Source organism: Vitis riparia, chromosome 1, assembly GCF_004353265.1.
Source record: "Vitis riparia cultivar Riparia Gloire de Montpellier isolate 1030 chromosome 1, EGFV_Vit.rip_1.0, whole genome shotgun sequence".
Taxonomy (NCBI): domain Eukaryota; kingdom Viridiplantae; phylum Streptophyta; class Magnoliopsida; order Vitales; family Vitaceae; genus Vitis; species Vitis riparia.
The window spans coordinates 9,933,959-9,960,056 of NC_048431.1; the positions used below are offsets into that span (position 1 = coordinate 9,933,959).

At 38.6% G+C, this 26,098-nt stretch overlaps 5 protein-coding genes across 7 annotated transcripts; 1 reads left to right on the plus strand and 4 right to left on the minus strand.

Moving 5' to 3' along the window:
* Positions 1-309: 309 nt before the first annotated feature.
* LOC117921792 (spermidine synthase 2) lies at positions 310-4,925 on the plus strand. Its single transcript, XM_034839755.1, has 9 exons — positions 310-545; positions 2,089-2,165; positions 2,269-2,391; positions 2,677-2,781; positions 3,064-3,136; positions 3,225-3,296; positions 3,393-3,588; positions 4,261-4,390; positions 4,481-4,925. Exons 1-9 carry the CDS (start codon positions 446-448, stop codon positions 4,544-4,546), a joined length of 942 nt encoding a protein of 313 aa, XP_034695646.1. The 5' UTR covers positions 310-445; the 3' UTR covers positions 4,547-4,925.
* A 4,041-nt stretch (positions 4,926-8,966) lies between these two features.
* Positions 8,967-12,029, minus strand: LOC117913148. The gene has a single exon (XM_034828091.1). The coding sequence runs from the start codon at positions 10,249-10,251 to the stop codon at positions 9,295-9,297; it is 957 nt and encodes a 318-aa protein (XP_034683982.1). The 5' UTR covers positions 10,252-12,029; the 3' UTR covers positions 8,967-9,294.
* Positions 12,030-12,176: 147 nt separating this feature from the next.
* LOC117920070 lies at positions 12,177-13,109 on the minus strand. The gene has a single exon (XM_034837425.1). The coding sequence runs from the start codon at positions 13,107-13,109 to the stop codon at positions 12,177-12,179; it is 933 nt and encodes a 310-aa protein (XP_034693316.1).
* A 1,204-nt stretch (positions 13,110-14,313) lies between these two features.
* On the minus strand, positions 14,314-16,437 carry LOC117913157. 2 transcript variants are annotated; one of them, XM_034828103.1, is made up of 2 exons: positions 16,349-16,437; positions 14,314-16,197 (listed from the first exon to the last, which is right to left on the minus strand). In XM_034828103.1, the coding sequence occupies exon 2, from the start codon at positions 15,348-15,350 to the stop codon at positions 14,424-14,426; it is 927 nt and encodes a 308-aa protein (XP_034683994.1). In that variant the 5' UTR covers positions 15,351-16,197; positions 16,349-16,437; the 3' UTR covers positions 14,314-14,423. The 2 variants fall into 2 exon arrangements, with proteins under 2 accessions (XP_034683994.1, XP_034684001.1); XM_034828110.1 differs by having other exon boundaries at positions 14,314-16,209; positions 16,349-16,436.
* LOC117913171 (serine/arginine-rich splicing factor RSZ21A) lies at positions 16,231-25,695 on the minus strand. 2 transcript variants are annotated; one of them, XM_034828132.1, is made up of 6 exons: positions 25,582-25,695; positions 25,386-25,493; positions 18,987-19,075; positions 18,186-18,423; positions 17,047-17,160; positions 16,231-16,582 (listed from the first exon to the last, which is right to left on the minus strand). In XM_034828132.1, the coding sequence occupies exons 2-6, from the start codon at positions 25,472-25,474 to the stop codon at positions 16,576-16,578; spliced, it is 537 nt and encodes a 178-aa protein (XP_034684023.1). In that variant the 5' UTR covers positions 25,475-25,493; positions 25,582-25,695; the 3' UTR covers positions 16,231-16,575. The 2 variants fall into 2 exon arrangements, with proteins under 2 accessions (XP_034684023.1, XP_034684014.1); XM_034828123.1 differs by having other exon boundaries at positions 17,047-17,169; positions 25,582-25,692.
* Between the last annotated feature and the right edge of the window lie 403 nt (positions 25,696-26,098).

Genomic DNA, 26,098 nt, shown 5'->3' on the forward strand with positions numbered 1-26,098 from the left:
CAGAACAAATTTAAAAAAAGGAAAAAAAGAAAAAAGTGGCAATGGTGTAAAACAAGGGTACTAGCATGGGCTATAGAAGACAAGCACAAACACAGAGATATTTTGATGGAGAGGGTTGTCTGATCATGAAACTCGCATCCCAACCCTAATTGAGAGCCCTATCATTTTTTATTGTACTTTAATCAAATATATATATAAATATAAAATTTGTAAATAAAAATAAAAATAAATAGTATGATAAACCCTAAAGTATTTTTTATTTTTAAAAAAATGATATATATAAAGGGTGAGGAGGCTTGGTTTGGTGCATATCTTGTGTGTTTGAGGGGAAGGCGGAGCCGCGTCTTTCCTAAGCAGATTCTTTCTGCCTCGTCCCTATTTATAGTTGGCTGGGATTTTCACATAAAGGGTCACTCAGATTTTGCTCTTTCACTGTCCTGAAACCATGGCTGAACATACCAGAGAGGGCGAAGAGAATGGGGTCAGCGGTTGCATGTCTTCTGTGATTCCTGGGTGGTTTTCGGAGATTAGCCCAATGTGGCCTGGTGGGTTTCTGTGTGAATCATTGAATCTTTTTGTGTTTTTGTTGTTTCTCTTTGTTTATTTGTGTTTATGGGAGGGTTGGTTGGTGGAAATTGTGGGGAAAGGGGATGGGGGTTTTTTGAACTTCTGAAATTTTCTGTTTGCTCTTGGGTTCTCTGGTGGCCAAATGCAGGTTTGCTTGATTCCGTTTTAATTCTTTTTTTGTTTCTCATGTGGGGTTTTGATATGGTTTATCAAGGGCTGTGTCTTTCACTAGCTTTGTTTGTTTCAGTTTTTGGATTGCGTTTTTCTTTTATCCTGAGGAAACAGGAAAAAGAAACGAAAAAAACACAGCTTTGAATCTGATGTTTGCATAATTTTGGTTTTTATCATTAAAAAGTGGAGTGCTTTTTTGTTAACTAAAGTTTCTTATTATCGTTCCCTTCTCAGCAAAGAGATAGAGCACTTAACATGATGGCTTACCCTATGGTTGATTTGTTTTTCGAATTTGGTTCATTTTTGTTTCTGGCTCTTGTCTCTCGATATCTGCTGCAGTTTCTTCATTTGAGAATGCCAATAGCTTGTTTGCTTTAACTTGAAATTATGGGTGGAGCAGTGTATTTGATTTCACATATTGGAATTCTCTCCTTTGATTGATAACAGAGTACTAGTGAGAAGGCCATTCCTACTCCTCTTTTTAGGGGAGATTTCTTCTGTAGAATTTTTCATTAATGCCATACTTAGAACTTAATATCAAGTAGAGTGTTTATTCCGGGGTCTGTTGGTAAAGTATGTCTCTTATTAAGTTGTTATTCAAGGACTGATACACAGTATTTGCAGATAACTTTAGTGCTGGTCTCGTAGTCTTGTGTGCTGCATACCTCTTTTTATTTGCTTGCCTCTCAAGAGAGAGGGGTGGAGAGAGAAGTGCAAGGTGCATACATTTACTATAGGAAGAGGACCTATTGTGGAATTTCTTTTGTGAGAAGAACTAGGCACTTCTGATTAAAAGTTCTGCATAAGTTGGGCTTTAGCATTGAGAGGATGTGTTCTGTGTGAATCAATAGCTTCTGAACCAAATTCCTACATTTTTTAGGAGGTTGATAGGGATTTTAGTATGATGATGATGATGATAAAAACATTGGAGTATAAGATTTTCGAAGTATGGATGTATTTTAGATATGGTTTTTAATGAATATGTTCACGACCTGTTTCTTGTTAATTGGTGTAACATGATTTTTATTTTTTTTATTATTATTATTTTAATCATGTGTTATTTATCTGTCTAGATTGGATGTTCAAATCATTGTTTGCTAATGGGATATACTTGACATTAACTGCCTTGTTTAGACTTAGATTACGTCTCTATGCTCCTCTCATTTAACTTCATAGACATGGAATTTGACTTATTCTTTCTAGATTTAGAGTATAATCATAATTTAAACCAGCATATTGGTTCATATGCCAATCTAATTGGACGAATGCATGTCTAATTATGATGATTAAGTTTGTATCTATCTATTCTTATATAGCAATAAAACATGAAGTTATATGATGTTAATGCAGGAGAGGCACATTCCTTAAAGGTAGAAAAGATCTTATTTCAGGAGAAATCTGACTACCAGAATGTAATGGTCTTTCAGGTATTTGTTTCTATGAACATATCAATATTCTTACTGTCACCTGTTTCTAGTTATGCCTTCTGTTTGTTTGATTCCAAGCTGTGCTGTGGTTTTTTTGTTGCAGTCAGCAACATATGGAAAGGTTCTCGTTTTGGATGGGGTGATTCAACTCACAGAGAGGGATGAATGCGCATATCAAGAAATGATCACTCACCTGCCACTTTGCTCAATTCCAAACCCAAAGAAGGTTTTTTCTCCTGCTTACGTTTAACACTGTTGGCCCTTGAGGACTGGCTCAAGGAGCAAGTGATTGGATTGGGTATAGGGAAGGTTCCAGGTTCGATTCCATGTAATAGGAAAATAACTCGTTACCTAAAAAATAAACTTACAGATAACACTGTTAATTGTTATGCTATTAGAGTTCATGCTGTGGGTTTTCTGTAAGCTCATGCCTTTTCTTTTGGTGGGGAATGAGTAAACATGATTCTATTTAATTATAATTATACTCAAATCATTTTATCTTCTTTTCCAGGTTTTGGTCATTGGTGGAGGAGATGGTGGTGTCCTGCGAGAAGTGGCCCGACATTCTTCTGTTGAGCAGATAGATATCTGTGAAATTGATGGGATGGTTGTCGATGTGAGTAATAATAAATGTTTTCCTTGCTTTGAATGAATGCCATATTCTTCTATTTCCAGATCTCCACTGTGTGTTAAATCTCATGAATGTGTACCTATGTAAAATGTCCTTTGTTATGGATACTGAAGGGACTTTTATATGGCTTCCAAAAAGGAAGCTGAATTTTACTTTGCAGATTTATTTGACATAGGCTACAATGAATTGCTCTTATGGACCCAACCCCCTAATCATTCTGGAAACCAATCCTAGTATATCACCTGAATTTTGTTTCTCATCTTCCAGGTTTCTAAAAAATTTTTCCCTGACGTAGCAATTGGGTATGATGATCCCCGTGTGAATCTCCATATTGGCGATGGTATGATCATCCAGCGCCTTCATTTTTTCTAATTTGTTTTCCCATCTCCTATGAACTAATTTCTTGGTGGGCTATCTCAACATTGCAGGGGTTGCATTTATGAAGAATGCACCTGAAGGAACTTATGATGCTGTTATAGTAGATTCTTCTGACCCAATAGGTAAGATTATCCATGCAACAATCACTTGTAAATTTTGTAATGGAAACTAAGGGTTATCTTCTTTGGAATCCCAAGTAATAATTTTTCATGACTCAGGTCCTGCACAGGAGCTTTTTGAGAAGCCTTTCTTTGCGTCAGTGGCAAGGGCTCTTCGTCCAGGAGGAGTTGTGTGTACTCAGGCAGAAAGTATATGGCTTCATATGCACATTATTGAAGACATTGTCACAAACTGCCGCCAGATATTCAAAGGCTCTGTCAACTATGCATGGACAACAGTTCCAACATACCCAAGGTATGCAATGTCCTTTCTTTCTACGTAGATAAGAATACGATGCGATCTAAGTGAAGTGCCTTAGTGGGTACTGTGCCAGTTGCCAATCCACATATATATTTTGATGTTCATGCACAATGCCAAGCCCACTCTTATAAACACATATATAATAGGGCTTTAGAGGCTCAATCTTGTGTTTGCCTGTGAATGTCATCTTTTCAAAAATAAAAAATAGAAAAGTCATTATGGGGTATGTAGAGTAACACATCTACAGGGTTCCCCTGTTCTTCATAATTGGGCCACACCTCAAATGCTGCTATTTCTCCTCTATTAGGAGTAATTTTTCGTAACAACCTTATTTGAATAGATCTTTTCAATAGCTCACACCTGTGTCCTTGAGCTCTAAGGAGACTCGAAACCCAAGTTGTTTTGGTGATCTTTGGGTAATGGAATGGTATTGTTCCCAGTCAGCTTATACTGTAAAAATAAATAAATTGTTTGTTTTTAAATTAAAAAGGGAGCTTTTCACATTTCAGTGTCTTTTTACCTAATGAAGAGTTTTGTTTTTTGCCTTGTGATTTTGGCATATCAAAGAAAAAGGTTGTCCCCTGGATCATAACAGGGGTATTTGTTGTTGTCAGTTGCTTTTATTAATAAGTGATTTGTGTATGTTACTTGTCAATCTTGTTTCAGTGGGGTGATTGGATTCATGCTGTGCTCTACTGAGGGACCTGCTGTTGATTTCAAGCATCCTGTCAATCCCATTGATGCAGATGAGAGTGCTTGCAAGTCAAGTCGACCTTTGAAATTTTACAACTCAGAGGTGTGATTCTGCTTGCCCCAAGTCTTCTTCACTTCTGCATTAATCATGCATTATATTGATTTACAATTTTTTTTTGGATTTTGTTTTCAGATTCACGCTGCAGCTTTCTGTTTGCCATCTTTTGCAAAGAAGGTGATTGATTCAAAAACTACATGAAAAAAAAAAAGAAAAGAAGAAGAAGTTTAAAGAGCACTTGACCAGGATTTAATGGTAGAGTTGCTGGATTTCATCCTCATCGAAATGGTGCAGTAGCAATGAACCATAGAATAAGTTGAGGTTTGAAATATGTCCTCAGTGGGGGCGGAGTTAGTATGCTTATTGGATTTTTGGGATTAATGTCATTCCTTATGATTAGTACTGGACTATGAAAATTTGGGGACCACTCATAGCCAGCTTAGTTTTTGCAACTAGTTGTTTAATTCATAAATATTATATTTATGTTTCTTTGTTTCTTGAATTTGCAATTACAGCTTTGATGTATGTTTGAGATGCCAAATTCAAGAAATAGGGGTTTTTTCCCAATCCGGTTCAAAAACATTTGTCATACGTGTTTCGTCTCTTAGCTTTACAATTCTTTACTGGATTTTGAGGCTCTGAATACAAGGAATGCGGTTCATTTAAAGGGTGATTGCAATTTGTGAAGAGCCCTCAAACGTGAAAAGAATAAACCAACCAGAAGCTCTGCTGGTTTAGGTTTCTTCATGTTTGTATATTTACAGCAGGAAGCTGCTACAAAGTATAATGAGCAAGTGCTCTGCTGGGGGTAAACGGGATGTACCGTGCTCAAAGGACTGCCTTCCCTCAGCAGCAGGTATTGGATGCAGAGCAGGGGAAACACTTGAAGCAATTAAGGAAAGCAACTTGTGTTGTGCCCCCTCTCAACTGTATCTGCTGTATTTACATACTTTGATGTCCTCATGACTTGGGTATATCTTGTAAAAGAGCCTAAAATTTTGATATCCAAACATAAATGGAAACAAGAAACACAAGAGGATCTTGCAAAAGAACCTAAAATTTTGATATCCAAACATAAATGGAAACAAGAAACACAAGTAAAAACACATGAGGAGAGAGAGAGAGAGAGCTTATTAACTCCTCAAGAGGCTTAATTGTGTCTTGAAGTTCTGAAATCCAAATGAATCCTCAAGAGGCTTAATTGTGTAATGAAATCCAAATGAAAACAAAATAAAGAGCTTTAGGCTTCTCAACCTGCTGCCTTGTCGACCTTCTTTCCAGCTTCTGTTTCATGAGTAAAATCCACATTCACAGTTTTATCTTCTACTCCTACTTCTCCAACAATGGTCTTCCTTAAAATCCTCTTCTTGCAGTAGTGGAAATAAACCATGAAAACCATCCACTTGACCACAGTCCCCATACAAAGCAACTTAACTTGTATTAGGATTCCACTCCCTCTAACATTGCATCTGGTTTGTAGGCATGCCAACCTTAAACCAAGTCCCCATACTAAAAAGACAAGCACCAACAGACGTCCACACTTCTCACTCCCTCTGCTAAAATGTGAAGATACTGCAAATGCTTCAGCCCCATAAGGCTCCTTCAAAATTGAAAGCACAATGCTCATATTCCATTCCACACTCCAATCCAAGTACTTGTTAGCAGTGCTGTAACAGCCGCCCCAAAAAGTAAACTAAACAACACATTAAAAAGAACCTGTTTACTTCTCTATGCTCTTCATCCCAAAACCTCCGTGAAATAAAATAATAGTTCACAAACAGCCATACTAATCCAAGAAAAGCACAGGTGGAGAGGAGAACATAAACAGAAGTGATGAAAGGGCCCTTCAATTTTGCATTGTGGAAGAGTTCACATACCATCTCTCTCAGAGCCATTGGCTTCTCTCCTGGTTGTAGCTTTGATGCCAAATTGACAGTCACAACCGAGTTAAAGAACTCTAGGAGATGAAGGGGCAGCAAATAAAGGAGACCCAGCTGAACGAATTAAGGAAAAAAACCCCAGTCAGTCTTCTTGCTGTATGGGTTGGGACAGGCCAATTCCACCGGTAAGAGTAACCAGGAGGCAGTGTTAGAATTTCAATGGTTTCAGCAAGTGTCCTTTGGAGGACTATTTCATAGAAAACCAAGAAGGAAAACAGAGGAAGGGAAGAGAAAAGGCTGAAGATGATGAAGTTGGTGTTTTTGTATGGGATCATGAGAGCTTCTTTGATTAGATCTAAGAAGCATAGCTCCTTCCACATAATATTGGTGCGAGTCATCTCCAAGCCTTTCACTTCTGTGCTCTATCCTGAGAGTCTTGGAACATATATGAAGTCTTCTCTCTGTGGTTTCCTCGTCCGTCTACCAATTCAGGGATGGACTTGGTGTTCTACCCTCTTGGGTGATATTTTAGATGAACACAATGCTGTAGATGTCATTCATGGGTGCTTGTTAATATAATATGTGTTTATATCCAAATGGTAGAATTCATTTGGTTGACTTTAATTTTATGTAGTCCTGACCCAGGCTCATGGCTTTTCTAGTCTCACAATTGCTGGATGAGATATTTTTTAGGGCTCAAATTGTCTTGTGAACTCTACCTCAATTTACAGTTGGGTTCCCATTCGAATTGACCATGCTTCTGACCTCCTCTTGATTTCTTACTCTGAAGCCAATAGCTTAGGGTTCACATGTTGGGACACAATTCCAATGGCCACATCATTCTCTAATGCCTCTCAAAAATGTGTTATCTTTCATTCCTACTGTGTAGGCATTCGGCTTTTACTGGCCTTTCCAGATGGACTTTCTTAGTGCCTTTAGGAATTAAACAAGTTTCTTGTTCCTCTTACCTGGTTAATTATTACTTCTAGTATGTTGTTGGAGTAAGGGACTCCCTTTTTAGCTGTCTAGATTGCTTTCAGGACCACTGGTGTGAAAATTAAGGATTGACCAAACCAAAGTAGCAGGTATAGGACTGCTTCCTCCAGCACTACATTCAGCTTGTAGGCAAGACAACCTCAAGAACAAGCACCAGAAGAGTTCCATGCTGTTCATTACCCCTGTTAATGTTAACCAAGAGCTTTAATGCTTCCCTCCTATGTGTCTCCTTCAAATCAAGACCGTGATAGACATGTTCCAGCACTTTAATTTATGTACTTATCTAGCAGTACTGTGAAAGCCATTCATGAAATTCTACAACCAGCAGGCTATGTATAGCAGTTTATTGCCATCCTATCAATCCAAGTAGCATAGAAGTTGACATGAGAAGTGAGAACAATGAGAGATGTGATGAAGGGACTCTTCAACCTTGTTTTGTGGACGGCCTGACATATCAGCTTTCTTTGAGTTTTTGGATTGTCCCCACTGTTATATCCTAGAGCCTAAATCAACGATCAAAATCACATTGAATCACTCTGGAAGAAGATAAGGAAGTAGACACAGGACATCCAGATAACAGAAAGAAAATTAATCTTCTGGAGGTAGAGAATGAGCTTCAACCATTCAGTATTGTATGAATAACCTATAGCTTTAGCTAAAACTTGTGAGGCTTCAACCAGTACTGTTGAGAGGACTATTTCATAAAGTACCATGAAGCATAACAAAGGAAAGGAGGTGAAGTTAATGAGCTTGGAAGGGACACGAGCCTCTTTTGACTCTGTCAAAGACCTCCAGCTTCTGCTTCTGCTTATTGTAGTTATTCTCCATGTTCATCACATCAAACCCTGCTATTCCTTTGCTATTAGGGGTAATCTTCATGCTGATCTTAATGGAACAGCAGTTGTTCTATGAATTTATAACTCTGTGTCAAGTCTATGGAGGCAGGAAATTCAAGTCTAATCAATGATTTATGGCTGTTTGTTGAGAGTGCCATTAATAATCCGTTTTATCTTTAGGTCATCAAATGGTGGAGTAAATGGTTATTTTCATTTTCAGTGTCTTGTAACTAATGAAAGGCTGCTTCCTTCTATTTGATTTTACCTTTTGCCTATCACAATATAGGGTCATCTCCTGCAAAAAAATGAGGGAGAGTAAGATCTTCACCACCTTTGCTCTGGATAAGTATGCATGCAATGTATTTGTTTTGGTCGGTTGCTTTTATTGATTGTATGTCAATCTTGTCTCATTTGGGTGATTGGATTCATGCTGTGCTCTACTAAGGGACCTGCAGTTGGTTTCAAGCATCGAGTTAATCTTATAGATGCAAATGCAATTGCAATTGCATGTCAAGCAGGCCCCTGAAAGTCTCCAACTCAAGAGGTGTGACACATAAAATATGTGTTATCTCCATGTTTCTTATATTATCTTTGCAATTCTCTTGTATATTTGAGGTTCTGAGTTGATGAATTAGGGCTCATCTATAGGGATACTGAAAATTGTGAAGAGCCTTCAAACCATGCAAAAGCAGTAGTGAAAGAGTGAACCAATCACCACCATTAATGCTCTCATCACACCCTCCTGTTTGTGATGTCATTGCTGATGGATTTGGTGCTTAGGCATCACTTGTGTACATGTATATATATATGTATGTGTGTGTGTTTGTATCTTACTTCACATCAATTGGCATTAAACTTTGCTAAAAAGATTAGTAATGTATCGACAAATAATTAGAAAGAGAAAAAGGAAAAAAAAGAAACATCAATAAAAGCTTGTATAGAGTTCAAGTTCAAGGAGATATTACATGGAATTGGAAGAGAGTTCACGGATATAAGAAAGCTTACATGAAGCTGAATTCTGGAAAAGTCTATGTGGAAGAGGAAGAGGGCTGGATGAGCCTATTAACTCGTTGGAGAGTCCAATTATGCTTCAAAGTTCCAAGTGAAAACAACATAGAGAACTTTTGCATCTCAACTTGCTTCCTTATTGACCTTACTTCTAACTTGTGCTTCTCAGGTAAAATCCAGCATACTTTCCCATGTACTCTTCTGAAGTTCTGGTTCTCGTGAACAATTCTTATTCATTCACATTTTTATCTTCCAGTCCCACTTCCCCATCAATCTTCTCTAAAGTCCTTTTCTTGCAATTCTGGAAATAAACCGTACAGACCACCCATTTCAACACATTCCCAATACAAAACAACAGAACTTGGGCTATGATTCCACTCCCCCTTTCACTGCATCCAGCATAGAGGCATGTCAGCCTTAGACTGACCCCCCATACGAAGAAAACAAGCATCAACAGCCGTCCAGACTCCTTGCTACCTCTACTAAAGTATGAAGATATCATCAATGCTTCAGCCCCATAACTCTTCTCCAAAATTGAAAACACTATACTCGTATTCCATACAACACTCCAATCCAAGTACTTTATTAACACTGCTATAAAAGCTGCCCCAAAAAATACACTAAAGAACACATGATACAAGAATCCTTCTTTTTCAAGTAAATCCTCATACCAAAACCGCACTGAAATGATATAGTAGTTAATTACCAACCACAGTAATCCAAGTAAACCACAGATTGAGAGGAGGAGAACATAAACATATGTGATAAAAGGGTCCTTCAGTCTTGCCTTATGGAAAATTTCATATGCTTCCTCTTTCAGAGCCATTGGCTTCTCTCCTTCATGTAGCTTTGATGCTAAGCTGACAGTCACAATCATGTTAAAGAACTCGAGGAGATGGAGGGGCACCAAATAGAGGAGACCCAACAGAACCAATTTAAGAAAAAAATCCCAAGTCATTCTCATTGCTGGGTCAAGCCAATCCCACCGGTTAGAGTGACCAGGAGGAGGATTTAGAATTTCAAAGGCTTCAACAAGTGTTCTCTGGAAGATCATTTCATAGAAAATCAAGAAGAAAAACAGAGGGAGAGAAGTGACAAGACTGGAGATTACGAAGTTGATGCTTTTGTAAGGGATCATTAGAGCTCCTGTGACAACTTGAAAGAACTCCTGCACCTGCTTCATCATAAGACTGATGTTGCTTAGCTCCAAGCCTTTCACCTCTGTGATCAATTACAAGTTTCCTAACATAGATGGAGAGGATTGAAGCAGATGAAGTCTTCTCTTGGTGGTTGCAGTCTTCTTCCCCCCTTGGACTGCATTACAGATGAGATTAATGCTGTATACCCCACCATGTGATGTGGATATGTGCATCCAAAAGCATATAGCTTTAATCTGGTTGACCTTGATTTTGATAGGCTTCAGTCATCACCAGGTCGCCAACTCATACTAGATCCAGTTGCATTTTATTGTAATTGAGAGAATAACCCAAATGAATTTAACCGAAGCTGGTCCCTGAATTTCAAAACCATGCTTCCCCCCATCCTTTCACCTTGAGTTCCCAGTCAGCTTAGACTACAAAAATAAATAAATTGTTTGTTTTTTTAATTAAAAAGGGTGATTTTCACATTTCAGTGTCTTCTAACCAATGAAGGGCTTGTTTTTTGCCTCATAATGTTGGCATATCAAAGGAAAAGGTTGTCCCCTGGATCATAACAGGGGTATTCGTTGTTGTCAGTTGCTTTTATTGATAACAGAAATTTGATTGCGATTTGTGTATGTTGCTTGTCAATCTTGTTTCATCGGGGTGATTGGATTCATGCTGTGATCTTTTGAGGGACCTGCTGTTGATTTCAAGCATCCTGTCAATCCCACTGATGCAAATAAGAGTGCTTGCAGAGTATTTCCTTTAGTGGGAATTTCCAGAAAGAAGCCAATTTTTTTCATCGTTGATGCCAAGTACTATGCATTAGTCCGGGGCAGGGAAAGGGCTGGAAATTTAAGCTAGATGCAATGCCCACATTGCTTTCTACCTCTGCTAAAATATGAAGATAATGCAGGCGGTTCTGCCCCACACAAGACTCCAATCCAAGTAGTTTCTAAGCTCATCATGCAGAAGCCTCCTTGAAATAACATAGTAGTTTGTTACCAACCATGCAAATCCAAGTAAAGCACAATTTGAGAAGAGGAGAGCACATTCTGATATGATAAAAGGGACATTGTATGAACACATATAGCCTTGATGCCAAACCTAGACCACAAACACGAGTGAGCTCTAGGAGATGAAGGGTCACCAGATCTAGGACACCCGGTTGAATCAATTTATGAAAAAAAAGTCCCTAGTCGTTCTTCTATGGCCAATACCAGCTTATGTCACTAGGAGCTTTTGTTAGAATTTCTGAGGCTTCAGGAAGTGTGCTTTGGAGGATAATCTCATGGAAAACTAACTGACTTTGTTGTTGTTGAACAATCATAGCCTTTAATTTGGATAATTATCAATCATCTCCCTATGAGCAACAGACATGTCCTCAGTGTATATATCCTTTGAACTTCAGTCTTCATCAACAATCAAGATCTGATACTGAATACCCTTAAGTCTTACTTTCCACACAATCATAATATATGAAAAATAAACTATTTGGGTATACTTCCATTTTATGAAAAGCTTGGTTAAATATTGCAGGTGGGAAAGTTTGTCACCACCATAATAATCCAAGTTGACCTTTGAATACCTGTTACTTATCACATTCACATGATCATGGGTTCGAGATCCAAGAATAGACTTGGAATTCAATTCATATTCCGAGGCCAACGATGCCCATACTGGGTAGGAACACAGACAAAAAATAATTTTCACCCATACCCATGGTGCCTAATGTTTCTCAAAAATCCAGTTTCAAGGGACTATCCTGCGGCACGCTGCAACTTTTATGATCCGCCAGTGATTTGAATTGGTGGGATGGATCATGGATGGCTGTTCAGAATTTCAAAAGCCTTCCCTATTGTCAATTCGGATTTGATTTGAGAGAGATAAAGAAGATCACTTAGAACTGTGGAATAAGAGATTGTAAGTTATTCATTGTAGGTAACATCTTGAAGAAAAATACATATGATTATCTTTTAGAAAAATCTTTGCAAAGGAGATCATCTTCTCTACCTTCTTCCATGTCAACCTTCTCCCTGCAGCGCCTCTTGCAATCATGGTAGTAAACCATGCAGACTACCCATTTCATGACCTTTCTCACACACCCCAAGCCTATACGAACAAAAGCAAGTACAATCCTACCGGAAAAACTCCCTCTTACAAGAAGGGTTGACAAGGATAGGCCATATAACCAAATAAAATTGAAGAGCATCAACACAAATCCACGCACTCTATTGCCTTTGCTCAAGTATTGTGAGGTTGACAAGGCTTGAAGACAACCCTTGTCCTCTAAAATTGAAATAACGACACCCATATTCCACCAGGCGCTCAACACCAACCAAATTCCAAAGGCTATAATCACACCCATCATAGAAACAAGAAGCAAGAGCACATTCCCTGACACCAGTAAGGGGCCCAATAGGATGAAAAACACTATCACCATCAAGGACAAATTGGACAAGAGGAAGGTACAAATGTAGGTAACAAGAGGGCCTTTCCACCTGGTTTTGGCGACGGAATTACGGAGCATATCTTGTAAACCTAATGGTCTGGCTCCGGCATGAATCGCAGAAGCTGAATAAACGGTAGCGACTGCAGTGAGGAGGTTCAAGAATTGAATGGGGATCATGTAAAGGAGAGCCAGTAGGAGAACCCTGCCAGTGCCAGACATCATGTGAGTCAATCTAGTTACAGCGTTGGAGTTGGGAGGAAGCTCGCTGACCTGAGGAGAGAAAGAAGCTTCCATCAGGATATGCTGGAGAAGCCATTCATGCAGTAGCGTGATGCAAAATAAAGGAAGCGAGACGATTGTTGCCAGGGGAATGAAGCTGGGGTTTCTGATTCCAACTCGCACTGCTTCTCTGATGATCCCAAAGGTGCCAAGGAAACGCATCCTTTCCATGGTGGTACTTGGATTGGAATCACTGGATTAATCCCTTGCTCCTTCAAACGTCACTCCATTTGATCCGTAGATAGAGTGAATAGCTTATGTCAACAGTCAACCTCCATTAACAATTAAAAAACTAAATAATTAAACAAAAAACTAGAATAAAAAATTAAAAGTCAACGCGGAGGTTGGAAGCATAAGGGCCTTATGTCAACTCTAACTTCTTCCCCAAGGGCATCCAATGTTTAATCTAATTCATACTTACCATCTATTCATATCTCAACTCAAGAAACAAAACAGAGTAAGGGAAGTGAAAAAAAACAAACAGAAGATGATGATGTTGATGTTTTTGTAAGGGACCATTAGAGCTCCTTTGAGTGCATCCAAGAAGTCCGTCTCCTGATCATGCACAATATGGTGTAGCTCATCTCCAAGCCTTTCACTTCTGTGCTCTGTGGATCTTGAAACATACAAAAGTCTTCTCTCTGTGGCTGCAGTCTTTCATCTAATGAAGGGGAAGATTTGACTTGGTGTTCCACCACTTGGATTGCACTATAGATGAAACCTTGGATAATTATCACTCATCTCCATAGCCTTTTTTATTTTGAGGAACGAGGGAGGAAAAGGCCCCAACAACTGATTTTGTTGTTGTTGAACAATCATAGCCTCTGGATAATTATCAATCAGCTACCTAAGAGCCACAGGCATGTCCTCAGTGTATATCCCTTGAACTACATCAACAATCAAGATCTGACAAAGAATAAATCGAAATAAACTATTTGTAGAATATAAGGGTAAAGTAGAGAGCAACTACCCACTTCCATTTTTATCAGAAGCTCAGTCAAATGTAGCAGGTTGGTAAGCTTGTCACCAACCATATCAATCCAAGTTGACCTTTGAATATCTGGTACTTATCACATTCACATGATCATGGGCTCGAGTTTGAAGAATAGGATTGGAATTCACGTTATATTCCGAGGCCAACGATACCAGTGGCAATGCCCATAGTGGGAAGGAAAACAGACAAAATAATTCTCACTCATAGCAATGGTGCCTAATGTTTCTCAACAATCCAGTTTAAAGGGACTATCCTGAGGCACACTGCAACTTTTATGATCCGCAGAGCCTTGAAATGGTGGGATGGATGGCTGTTCAGCATTTCAAAAGCCTTCCCTTCCCTTAATGTCAATTCAGATTTCAGAAAGAGAGACGACAAAGATCAGTTAAAACCATGGAAGAAGATTCCATGAGTTATTCATAGTAAATAACATCTAAAAACCCATCTTGGGGCTTGTGGAATTGAGTACAAAATAATACATAAGATTACACTCATGAAAAATTTTTGCAAAGGATTTCATCTTCTCTACCTTCTTCCATGTCAACCTTCTCCGTGCAGCGCCTCTTGCAATCATGGTAATAAACCATGAAGACTACCCATTTAATGACCTTTCCCACACACACCAAGCCTGTATTAACAAAAGCAAGTACAATCCTACCGGAAAAACTTCCTCTTACATGGAGGGTTGACCAGGATAGGCCATATAACCAAATAAAATTGAGGAGCATCAACGCAAATCCACGCAACCTATTGCCTTTGCTCAAGTATTGTGAGGTTGACAAGGCTTCAAGACCGCCCTTGTCCTCTAAAATTGAAATAACAACACCCATATTCCACCAGACACTCAACACCAACCAAATTCCAAGGGCTATAATCACACCCATCATAGAAACAAGAAGCAAGAGCACATTCCCTGACACCAGTAAGGGGCCCAATAGGATGAAAAACACTATCACCATCAACGACAAATTGGACAAGAGGAAGGTATAAATGTAGGTAACAAGAGGGCCTTTCCACCTGGTTTTGGCGACGGAATTACGGAGCATATCTTGTAAACCTAGCGGTCTGGCTCCGGCATGAATCACAGAAGCTGAATAAACGGTAGTGACTGCAGTGAGGAGGTTCAATAATTGAATGGGGATCAAGTAAAGAAGAGCCAGTAGGAGAACCCTGCCAGACATCATGTGAGTCGATCTGGTTACAGCAAGAGAGTTGGAGTTGGGAGGAAGCTTTCTGAGCTGAGGAGAGAGAGAAGCTTCCATGAGGAAATGCTGGAGAAGCAATTCATGAAGTAGCGTGATGCAAAATAAAGGAAGTGAGACGATTGTTGCCAGGGGAATGAAGCTGGGGTTTCTGATTCCAATTCTCACGGCTTCTCTGATGATTCCAAAGGTGCCAAGGAAACGCATCCTTTCCATGGTATCACTTGGATTGGATTCATCTCCAAACTCCACTCCATTTGATCCATAAATAGAGTGAGTAGCTTACGTCAACCTCCATTAAAAAACTAAACAAATAAACAAAAAATATGAATAAAATATTAAGAGTCTACGCGGAGGTTCAGGGCCTTGTGTCATTAAAATGTAACTTGCTCCCCAACGGCATCTAATGTTTAATCTAATTCATACTTACCATCTAATCATATTTTAAAAATACAAAAATAAAAACTATTTAATTATTGAAAATAGGAAAAAAAAAACTAATTAATTTTCTTCACCCAGTGCGGACTGCAACAGCGTAAATCATGATAAAATGGTGAATTAGTAATCCTGCATGGATAACATACTACTACACAAGCAATTGAGTCCCACAACATCGAAAATCACACTGGCCCAACAGTTTTACAATTACTGGGTTGAAAAAGACTCGTTTGCGGTTTGAGTTGATGCAGCCATAGTGCCACGTGCCTTCGAGTTTAAGCTACTACGGATGGAATTTCCCTTAAGCAAAATTACCCTGAACACGCAGCTTCAGATTGAAAGTCACTATCCAACTCAAAACTGAGACGGAGATCAATAAATGGCTTCATCTTGTCCACCCATGACCCAGATAGCAGAAAAAGTAGGTGGTCATAACTATAAATGTCAGAAGCCTTGTTGCCGCATTATAAAGTTTCAAACGCAACAAGTTTCTCAACATTTGCGGTGACAATATGTGACTCAAGCAGACTAAGAAGCATAAGAAGCAACGAGTAGGAGGTCCATCTGTTGCAGAATCAGAGGTGGGGGGGATAAACCATGTGAGCAGTAACCATGTCGTTTTAGCCTAAAATCACACCTCAAAACAAGAAAAAGAAAATGTAAAACCTTTTAGAAACCTATATTTTAAATAGAGGGCTTACAGATAATAACACAAACACAAACACAAACACAAACACAAACAGCAATAAGATGACAATTCAAAGTAGGGGCGGAACCTCCAAATTTCAGTAAAGCTGAAGAGAGCAAGCCGACGTAAAACAGTCCAAATCATCTCTATTGGCGGCTATAACACTGTAGAAGCCATTTTCCAACATAACCCATTCTCATGACATGAACATAACTAACATGGTTCTTGGTTGTTCAACAAATCCTATTAGTGCTACACTATGGCAGAGAAGCCACTCTTTAATGCCATCCAGCGTTTGATTCAGCTACTCCAACATCAGTCTCTGCCAATGCAACTAACCATATCAGCTTGGATTCTAAAGATAAAAAATAAAAATTTAATAACATTTAGCAATAATTAAAAGATTAAAAAAAACCTGCATAATTTAGAACATGAAATAAACTGTTTCTTTAACCAATTTGACAGATTAGGCCCAAGGCACCAACTTCATTAATCCTCACCATCCATATAATGTGTTATTTATTTATTTATCCAATTATTAGTGTAGACACATTCCAAAGCCTGGGAGACGGGCCTGTAATCAAGCAAGTGAACAAATGTTTATAAATTTATCATTGTTCAAACAGTCATTTTAGGCAGTTGTCCATTCAAGTGGTAGTTTCTCAATGGCACCAACTACACGTGGCACCATATCTCAGTAAGGCCTAGGTTGCCAGCTAAGTAATGAGAGGATATATGACTATAGCGACATGTGCAAGAAATTCTGTGCATGGACCCATGACATACCCATTAGCAAAAGGTGAATCATTGCGAGCACGGCGATATGGAGGTGACCTGCTGTAGCTGCGACCTCGACGAGGCGATACGCTTCTACGTCGTGGAGATTTTCTCGCATGCGGGCTATAGCTCCTAGCATAAGATGCAATTTTAATAATATCACTCAATTCAAAGTCCAAAATTGTTGAGAAGCACGTCATTGACAAATATCTACAATTCTACTCATAATCAGCAACATTTAGAGGAATGTCATAGTTCATAGTTCATAGAGGCTAGCAAAAGGTTAATATCCACATTCCAGAAAGGTGTCACACCAATATGCTACTATGCATTCCTCATCCCCTCCCCCCAGTCAAATTAGAAAATATATGAGCGACTCATCTAATCAACTAAACATAGAAGTACAAACAGAAAGTTCTGATATCTGATATGATCTGGAAGAAAGATATTTTGGAGGAAAGATCTGCCAAAAAAATCATATAATAGCAATTCAAGATAGAAGCAATCACATGAGGTGAAAGAGAGAAAGAGAGAGGAAAAATGGCCAGTAAGCACACACTATTACAGATTATTTGTTACAAAATTGCACCCATGTCAAGTGATACTTCATGACATTTTCATCTGAGAAACAGCTTTTATCACTGTTAAATACCCTGTTACCCTTATATGAAAGTAGGATATCCTGTAACAGCTTTTATCCCTGTTAAATATTACATATGAGAGTAAGATATGTAATATAATATATCACTGATACAGGATATCCCTGCCTCAAGTGAGTTTGCCGTTAATGGGGTTCAGCTGTGAGCCACCAATAGAAGCGGCTGACAGCCAAACACATGAGGATAATCATATGATACCAACTGTTAAGTAGCATGGTTCTGAGCTCCTAAAAAACTTTCAGTTGCAGAGAACATGCAAAGGATTTAGCATTGGGGTTTCAGAAAGTCAACTTTTCTCAAGTAAAACCATAAAAAAGGTATTTCAGACAGTTATGCTCCAGATTCCAAAAAATTTAATCCTATATAATTTCACATAAAGAGGAAAACAGAAAAGGCTTCAAGGCATTTCAATAACCTGATAATGCAAAACTCTATAGCATGTGCACTTTATGACAAAAAAGAAAAAAACAAAGTATAGCCAGGATATACCTGCGCCCATAACTTGGACTCCTACGAGGACGAGGGCTAATGCTTCGACGCCGTCCACTTCCCATGCCTCGTGAACCAATCCGCAAGCGACATTCTCGAGCAAAATGACCAGGTTCACCACATTCATAGCACTTCAAGTCCTCACCTCCACCACGTCCACGATCACGGCCTCCACCACCACCACCACCACCACCACCCTTAGAATTATGAGAGAGCTCCACACGCCACCCACTCTTTCCTGTTAACCCAAAGTTGAGTTCGCATAAAAGTTCCAAAGTTTATAAAGCAAATAAAAGCAAGCTTCACCCTTCAGAGTCAATTGACCAAAAGGGATTGCTGTCCAGCAGGATCCAAAATGCAACCTGAACATCGTGTACAGAACCAACACAAACAGGAGAAAACTGGTCATTTACAACAACTATGTTGACAGTTAACACAGAAAAGCATTAATAACTTTTCAAACAGACAAAGTTACACTATAATCGCAAACTTCAAAATAAAGTCTTCCCAAAGAGCATCCATAAGGATGGTCACAGGGATGACCTTTTCTTGGCCGATGCAAGTGCCATAAATCTGAGCTCCTCTGGCAAGTATCAAATCTGTCTCATGTTAATGGTGACACTACCCCTCAGAAATTAATATTATCGTACAAAAGGTGGCTGGAATACATGAGAAAGAAAACAATTCAAATAAAATAAACAGGAAGGATGGAAAAAAAAAAGAAGATAAAAACAGTAGGATCAACAAAATATGCAAAGAACCAAACTTGACATTTATATTTGGAAAATGCTTTGTACTCACCATCCAATCCACGAATTGCATCTACAGCATCCCTACGATCAGCAAACTCAACAAAAGCATAACCCGGTGGTCTCCGAGCAACCCAAACACTGATAAATTTTAGCAACATGTGTTAAGACCAACAAAAATTTCAAATGCAGGATACTAAAAAGTAATCTATGTGTTGAAAATAGTATCAAGTTTTAAAAAACAAAATAGTTGTGCTACTCCACAAAGACGGCTTCAATACAAGGTTTAACAGCCAAGCTTGGACCTAAAAGTCCAAATTCGAAACCTAGGCCAGCCCTGTAAGAATAAAATTGTATAATATAGCAAAGTTAACATTAAACAGTGATATAAAATAACATATAAAATATTTAAAATAAATTCCATTTATATAAAAGTTGTAGAATTGACACTAATAATCCATGATTCTAATGGATAGGAGTGGAATAATATAGACCTGCAGAAGCTGCAGGCGGGGGATGTCCAAGGAAGAACTGTGAGGTGTACAGGTGTAGCAGGAGGGGCCTGTATGGTAGAACAGCACTGTGCCAAGGGCATCTTTAGTGGGGCTGACTTAGGGACCCAAAGGTTGGGTCGTAAGTGGTTAAAGGGAGCCCAAAGTCCCAGTGGCAATGCAATTCCTCATGCCCAAAGCCTTAGTGGACTGGAAACTTCAGAGGCCCATTCAGTTTCTGTTAATGATGTGGGGGAGGGTTTAAGAGTGGGCCAAGCCAGTGGGGGTGGGTTTAGTGAGTTTAAAGGATAAAAAGGAGGGTTGTTGCTTAGTGGCTTTGGCTGAGGGAGAGAAGGGCTCTCTATGACTTCTTAAAGGGAGGGCCTTCTCTGCAGATTTCAAGGAGATGACGCAGTACAGTTGTGTCAAAGATGGGCATGTGTGGCTTGAGGCATTGCGAGCATTGGTTTCAAAGAGCTCTTGAGTGGTGTTTACCAACGAAGCTCTCATGGAGGAGGTGAACAGGTTTCCAAGGCTTTCCCCGCTCCTTTCTTTGGGGCCTGTGGACCCGGCAAGCCACTGATAACCATGTTGCTGGAAAATGGCAGCTTGCTGGAGTTTTCCAGAAATGCTGAGAAGCTTCGGGTAAGGAGGAGGAGGAGGTTGTGGTTGAGGAGGTGGAGTCCCCTAAGGCCTTGGCAATTGCTTGTGTCCCGGGGTGGGGATCCAAATAGCCTCCCCATTAATTTAGTCAATTTTAGCAGCTTCTTAGGGTTACCTGTGGAGGGGTTTGAAAAGGAGATTAGTTCCCATTGAAGAAACTGGGGTCAAAAAAAGGGCGTGGGTGGGGTCAAGGTTTCAGGCAGAAAGAGGAGTATTCCCTTGACTACCCGTTTTGAGCAGGATATCTATAAACTAGAGTGTTCGGTTAATTATAACAAGTCTCCGATCACTATCAGGGAAAGGGGAAGGGGAAGGAGTTCTGGGGACTCATATCCTGTTTTGTGAGGTTGGTCAAGTGTTTTGGTTTGTGCTTAGGTCAGGGGGGGCTTCGGGGTTCATGGGGATGGTAGGTTAGTTAGGGTGGTTGGTATTTGCTCTCTCATTTCCTTTTCTTCTTTTTGCTTGTCTTTTGGCCTATTTTGTATACTCTATGGGTACTCTGTTGCGCCATTTTACAAGCATTTTTAATATATTCTTCTTTTTACTTATCAAAAAATAATTATAATAATATAGACCTAAAAAAGAGGAATAAAGAGATTCAACAGAATTCTTTGTAAATTCAAAAGCATTCCCTACAAACTTGGTTTGCAACCTTGGGTCTTTGTGACGATGAGTTTCTTCGCATGGGAAGCTACTTGGGATAGGTTTTGACATTGAAGCAACTTAAAAAGAGGAGACAAAAAACTCAGAATTGATGCTATTTTTGCAAAGGCAATGAAAAAATAATTGATCAAATCCTCCCTCACTATTTAAAAGCAGTCATGTTTTGACATCTTATTTATGCTGTTTTTGGGATAAAACTGGTCAGATTTTTAAGTTGGAATGGTTCTTATGTCAGGAGGAAGAGGATGAAGGCTTGGAGAGTTGTCCCTTGTTGTCTATTTTGGACAACATGGAAAGAAAGAAATAGGATAGCTTTTGAAAATATAGAAAAAGGGGACCAAGTAATCAAGCAAACTTTCATGCATTGGTGGATTCAGCTAGGCCCAGAGGGGGCACATGCCCCATGCATAATAAGGAATTGAACCTTTGACCTCAGTTTTAAGAGAAATACACCAGCCGATGGGCCAAACATTGCTTTTTGGCTTATATTTGCCCCCCCTCCTCCTTAAATTAACCTCTATCCTATTGCCCCCCCTGCATCCTATTCCTAGCTCCACCTCTGCTTTCATGTATGTTTTTTAGGAGTGGCTTATAATGTTCATAGGTGATAGCTCTTTGACTATCTTAGGCTTGATTGATTGGATAGGCTCTAAGTGAGACATGGGAGTTGTTTTTTGTTTTCCCTTGGCATTATTTGTCCATTTTGGCATCTTTGTACGCTCAGTGTATACCTTTGCTCATCTTTTGTAAAGCACTTTAATATATTCTATCTTTGCCTATATACATAGTCCTAAATTTTTTTTAGAGTTAGTTAAAACTCACACCTGTCCTGACTCTATAGTTATATCATGCTAGCCCAAAGCTTGTTAAAGATAACCATGGTAGGAGAATCACTTGGCCCAAAGCCAACCCTCTTTTTTTAATGACTGTCTTATGAGAAATGTGGTTCCTTTAGAAGTCTAACACAAAATTGGATTTTCCTGTGCAAACGCAATAGTTGAAGATGAGAAACAAGAGACACATGTACTTCATATTGTCCATAAGAGGCTATTGGTTGTGGCATCTTTAGAACATCTAAAAAGTTGGCATATCAATTCTCTCCAAACCCAGGCCTCATGCTAATTTTTTAACAACAAAGCGCTTGACCGGTTGAACTACCAGTGTCCAATTCAACAGTCAGACCAGATAATCCAGTTTGGGTTCTGATAACACTGGTCAGTATGCCTGCCAAAGCAGTAAGCAAATATTGTGTGGGTATTGTTTGCAGATTGAGCAGCCTAGAGAAGTAGGGATTGTGGTAAGGACTTTGGAATAAGCGTCCATCAACTTAGAGACAGTAAGTAGTTCCGTTAACTTCATGTATATTGGAACAAGTCAAAATGCTTTTTGTTGTAATGCCTGAAATTTAGCAAACCACTACTGTCTTGTAACAATTGCCACGATCATGAGCTTGGGAAGGAAATGAGCTGTGATCATGATTGAAGACTCTAAATGGAACAATAATGAAAGGAAAGTTCTAATATATTTCTGTGTTTGCCTATCAAAAAAAAAATAATGAAAGGAAAGGATCATTGAATAAAATTGGAAAAAGAATCATTAATGCACTTATATTTTGGCTGCACCTACACTTTGGTGTCATCCGTGGGAACAACGAAATCAAAAGGGGAATGATAGATCCAATACCACCCGGAAGAGAGAAAGAGGAGATCCATGAGCATGAGGATTCCTTGGAGCAGCTGTGCTGCCAATTGGACTGACAACAAGCTCAATTCAATCAGAGACTCCACTCTTTGAATGAGGCTCTAACAAGGCATAATGAAGAGTTGAGAGTTTGTCTGAATAGTAGGAGGTCAGTTTCATTTGTTAGTCTTTCTGCACCACCACTTGCAACAAGGTTGTAGCAAGAAGATTAACCTCCTACTATATAAGATGATAAATCTGTCCAGAATAGGACTTCCCAATCATACCGCCAAAAAGCAGACCTATAGGAATAAATAGATGAACTAAAGGCCTGAGTTCACTCAATGAAAGGGAAAACCCTGCATCATTTCATGAGCTATATTGTTTGTAGAATAGTTAGGAGCCCATTTACTAAAAACATTTTGAAAACTGATGTGCCTTCTGGATTTGTATTTCCGAAATTCTAGATAGATGACAGGATGGAGATCCAGTGGATCATCTAATGTACTTCCGAGTTCCACCATCTTATGACACTTATGTAGGGAAATGATGTTGTGTTATGCAAAGCGCTTCCATCAAGCTTGCAAGGCCCACACTTATCTGGTTCCATAATTTGTCTAGATCTTTCTCAGAATCGTGCAACATATTTATCTCAGTAGATGTGCTCCTCTAGGCAAAGGAGGGATATGGATTCTTTATTTAATGTGCAAATGATGGATGGAGAAAGTGTATGTGACTATATAAAGCAATTTATTGTTACCCTAGTATAGGTGGAAAGCTATGACAACACCACCACCTTTAGGTCTATCTACCAATTCTGATTCAAATCAATCGCTCCATAAGTAATAGGCAAAGAGTATGGAGCAAGCTTTTACTTGAGCCTACCGAGTTGGCAAGCTTAGAGGACCTAACATCTTCTCAACCTAAGGTGGTAGCCACTACTACTTGGGGAAAAAACAGGAAGCAAATTCTAGCAATTCCGAAGAGAAAGTGTCGACAGAGTAACCATACTTCTGCAACAGGACAACTGGTGAGGTTATAGTCAAAAGAAATAGACCATATGTTTACCAAGTCAACAACTCCTCATGCCCAAGTGTTCAAGGTATTATCCTAATTGCCAAAGTTTTGTTGGCCTGTGCAGCCTGAAGGAGATCCTACAAAGCAGGACCTAGCCAAATATTGCACATATGATAAGAGTCAATGGACATACAACCAAGGAATGCTAAAGCCTTAAACATGTGATTCAGATGTATCTGCAGAATAGAAAATTGCAGCATTTTATTCTCAAGGAGAAAGATCAAAAAGTGAACCAAATTGACGAAAGTTTACAATCGTCAGAAATCAAAATGAATGGACCCCAAAGAAGGGTAATTTCAATCATCCATGATGGAGAAAGGACAGGACAATCATTGAGAAAAATAACAGGCTTTCAGCAGGTCAACCAAGTAGGAGTGTCTATTTTTTATTTTCCTACAATTTATCTTTCTTTCTATTTTTTCTCTTTATTTTCTTTCCTTTGCATTTTCCCTCAAATTTTCTGGGAACCAATCAATAGTCTTAAAAAAAAAAACACTTTCTGACATCTAATATGGTATACATCAACATAAAACACATTTGGTATACACCTAATTTTGTTTTCAGTGGCACAATACACATATGCTCACATTGCACTCATTTGTGCCCAATCCATTCAATCTTTTGAGGAATATTGATGCTGTCATGAATCCGCAGGAAGAACTTGACATTTCTCAATTAAATTATATATCCCAATATGTTTGGTCATGAAGACTACAAGTACAAGTCAAATGACCTTGAGAGTAGATTTGAGCATAATTCCTTGGGGGGAGAAGAGTGCGAATTGCTGATAAATTGAGCACCCCAGAGAAGTTGGGATTTTGGCAAGGGCTTTGAACAAATAAGTGTCCATCAACTTGGAGACGGAAAGTAATTTTGTAAGCTCCATGCATATTGGACCATGTTAAAACGCTTTATATTATAATGCCTGAATTTTAGCAGGTTGCTAATGCCTCTTGTAATGATTGCCACAATCATGTACATGGGTAAGGAAATGGCCCACAATCACGGTCAGAGACTCTATGAAAGGAAAGGATCATCAAATAAAATTAGGAAAAACTAGTTAGCATAATTTTATTTGGGCTGCACCTACATAATGTTTTTAAGGGCTACTGATTAGCGGAATAGACATAGATCTTTTATCCAGAAAATTTCTGCACAATTCATATAAAATTCAAATTTGATTTTCAATTATTTAAGGAACATATCAACATAAGGAAACAATATTATCCATGAATAACCCAAAATTCTGCTATAAAACAAATCAGCATGAACCAAACAGTTAAAAGAAGATTCTGGCCCAATTTCCAGAACATGGATATATAATATATTAGAGCCCCATTTCTTTCCCGCTGAAAAAAAAAAAAAAAAAAAAAAAAAAAAACCAAGTATTTGAAGCAAAAAAAAAAGAAAAGAAAAAGTGGGGAAACAAAAGGGGAGAGTGCTAGAAACAGGTGCATTTTCTGAATGCGAATTCCCAATTAATTAAAGTATAAAATTCAGAGGAAATAAATATTACAAACTGGTAAGCAAAATTGCAACAGACAGAAGGCTCGGCTCGCAACATAAGGAGATATGCTGCCAAACTGCCATAGGTTTTCATACTATTTAAGTTTCAAGAAATCGAAGAAACCAGCTGCCTACACACAAGATGGTTCTAAATCAAAGACAAGAAACATCAAAAGGGAAACCACGAAAGACATAAAAAAGGGCTTTAAAAAAAAACCAACCGATATTCCAAAATATTTCCAATGGCAACAAACAAGAGATATCACAACCAGGGTCACCAAAATGCAGAAAAAAAAATCATAAAAATAACTTCAATTACGAAATGGAGAACAATTGCCACGCAATTCTCTTATAAAAAAATTAGGAATAACCTCCGAATAACACCGTAAACTCGAAATTCATCTTCAAGCTCCCTTTCTGAGACACGAGGATCCAAATTCCCAACATAAACTCGAGACATTTTCGGCACCGGTTCCCACCTAAGGAAACAAACCTCCAGAGATTAACGACATGGATGGTGTGGAAGAAACATCAGTCATGTGATTGAGAAATGAAGGTGAAGCTTACCGAGAAAAAATTCTAGGGTTTGTCGAAGCTCTAAAACCCTAGAGGAGAAGGTTGTGTTTGATTAGGTTTATATGGTCCAATAGCCTAATTCATGGACCGGCCGACTTGACCTAAGCTTTCGGTCCGTGGGTGCGTCTTGATTTTAGGAAATGTTTGTGACATTTTATCAAGTATTGAAAAGGTAAAAACGTCAAACATGACTTACACGGACGGTACCACTTCAAGGATGAAAACATGGGTAGATAAATTTTATTAAAATATTAAAAATACAAGTTAAAATTTTCAAGAAAAATAATTTGATAAAGCAAAAAATTTATGAAACCTCGTACAAATATATACTATATATTAAACACTAAAATATTTGTTCCCCTTTTTTAAATGGGCATGTTATTATTATTTTATTCAATTAATTTAGTTGATATTTATCTATTTCCAAATGCAATCTAGATTTAAATAATATCTTTGTTTAAAAAAATTATCATAATTTATTAAAATAATTTTAACATAAAAATTTAAA

Bases quoted from the DNA above. Each gene is read 5' to 3' on its own strand.
- LOC117913148 (XM_034828091.1), bottom strand. From the start codon at position 10,251: ATGATGAAGCAGGTGCAGGAGTTCTTTCAAGTTGTCACAGGAGCTCTA.
- LOC117921792 (XM_034839755.1), top strand. From the start codon at position 446: ATGGCTGAACATACCAGAGAGGGCGAAGAGAATGGGGTCAGCGGTTGC. The intron at 3,297-3,392 runs GTAAGATTATCC...TTCATGACTCAG, and splicing joins AGATTCTTCTGACCCAATAG to GTCCTGCACAGGAGCTTTTT. The intron at 4,391-4,480 runs GTGTGATTCTGC...TTTTGTTTTCAG, and splicing joins TGAAATTTTACAACTCAGAG to ATTCACGCTGCAGCTTTCTG.
- LOC117913171 (XM_034828123.1), bottom strand. From the start codon at position 25,474: ATGTCTCGAGTTTATGTTGGGAATTTGGATCCTCGTGTCTCAGAAAGG. The intron at 19,076-25,385 runs GTTATTCCTAAT...AAAATTTATCAG, and splicing joins GTTTACGGTGTTATTCGGAG to TGTTTGGGTTGCTCGGAGAC. The intron at 18,424-18,986 runs GTGAGTACAAAG...TTGGGTTAACAG, and splicing joins TGCAATTCGTGGATTGGATG to GAAAGAGTGGGTGGCGTGTG.
- LOC117920070 (XM_034837425.1), bottom strand. From the start codon at position 13,109: ATGGAAAGGATGCGTTTCCTTGGCACCTTTGGGATCATCAGAGAAGCA.
- LOC117913157 (XM_034828103.1), bottom strand. From the start codon at position 15,350: ATGGAAAGGATGCGTTTCCTTGGCACCTTTGGAATCATCAGAGAAGCC.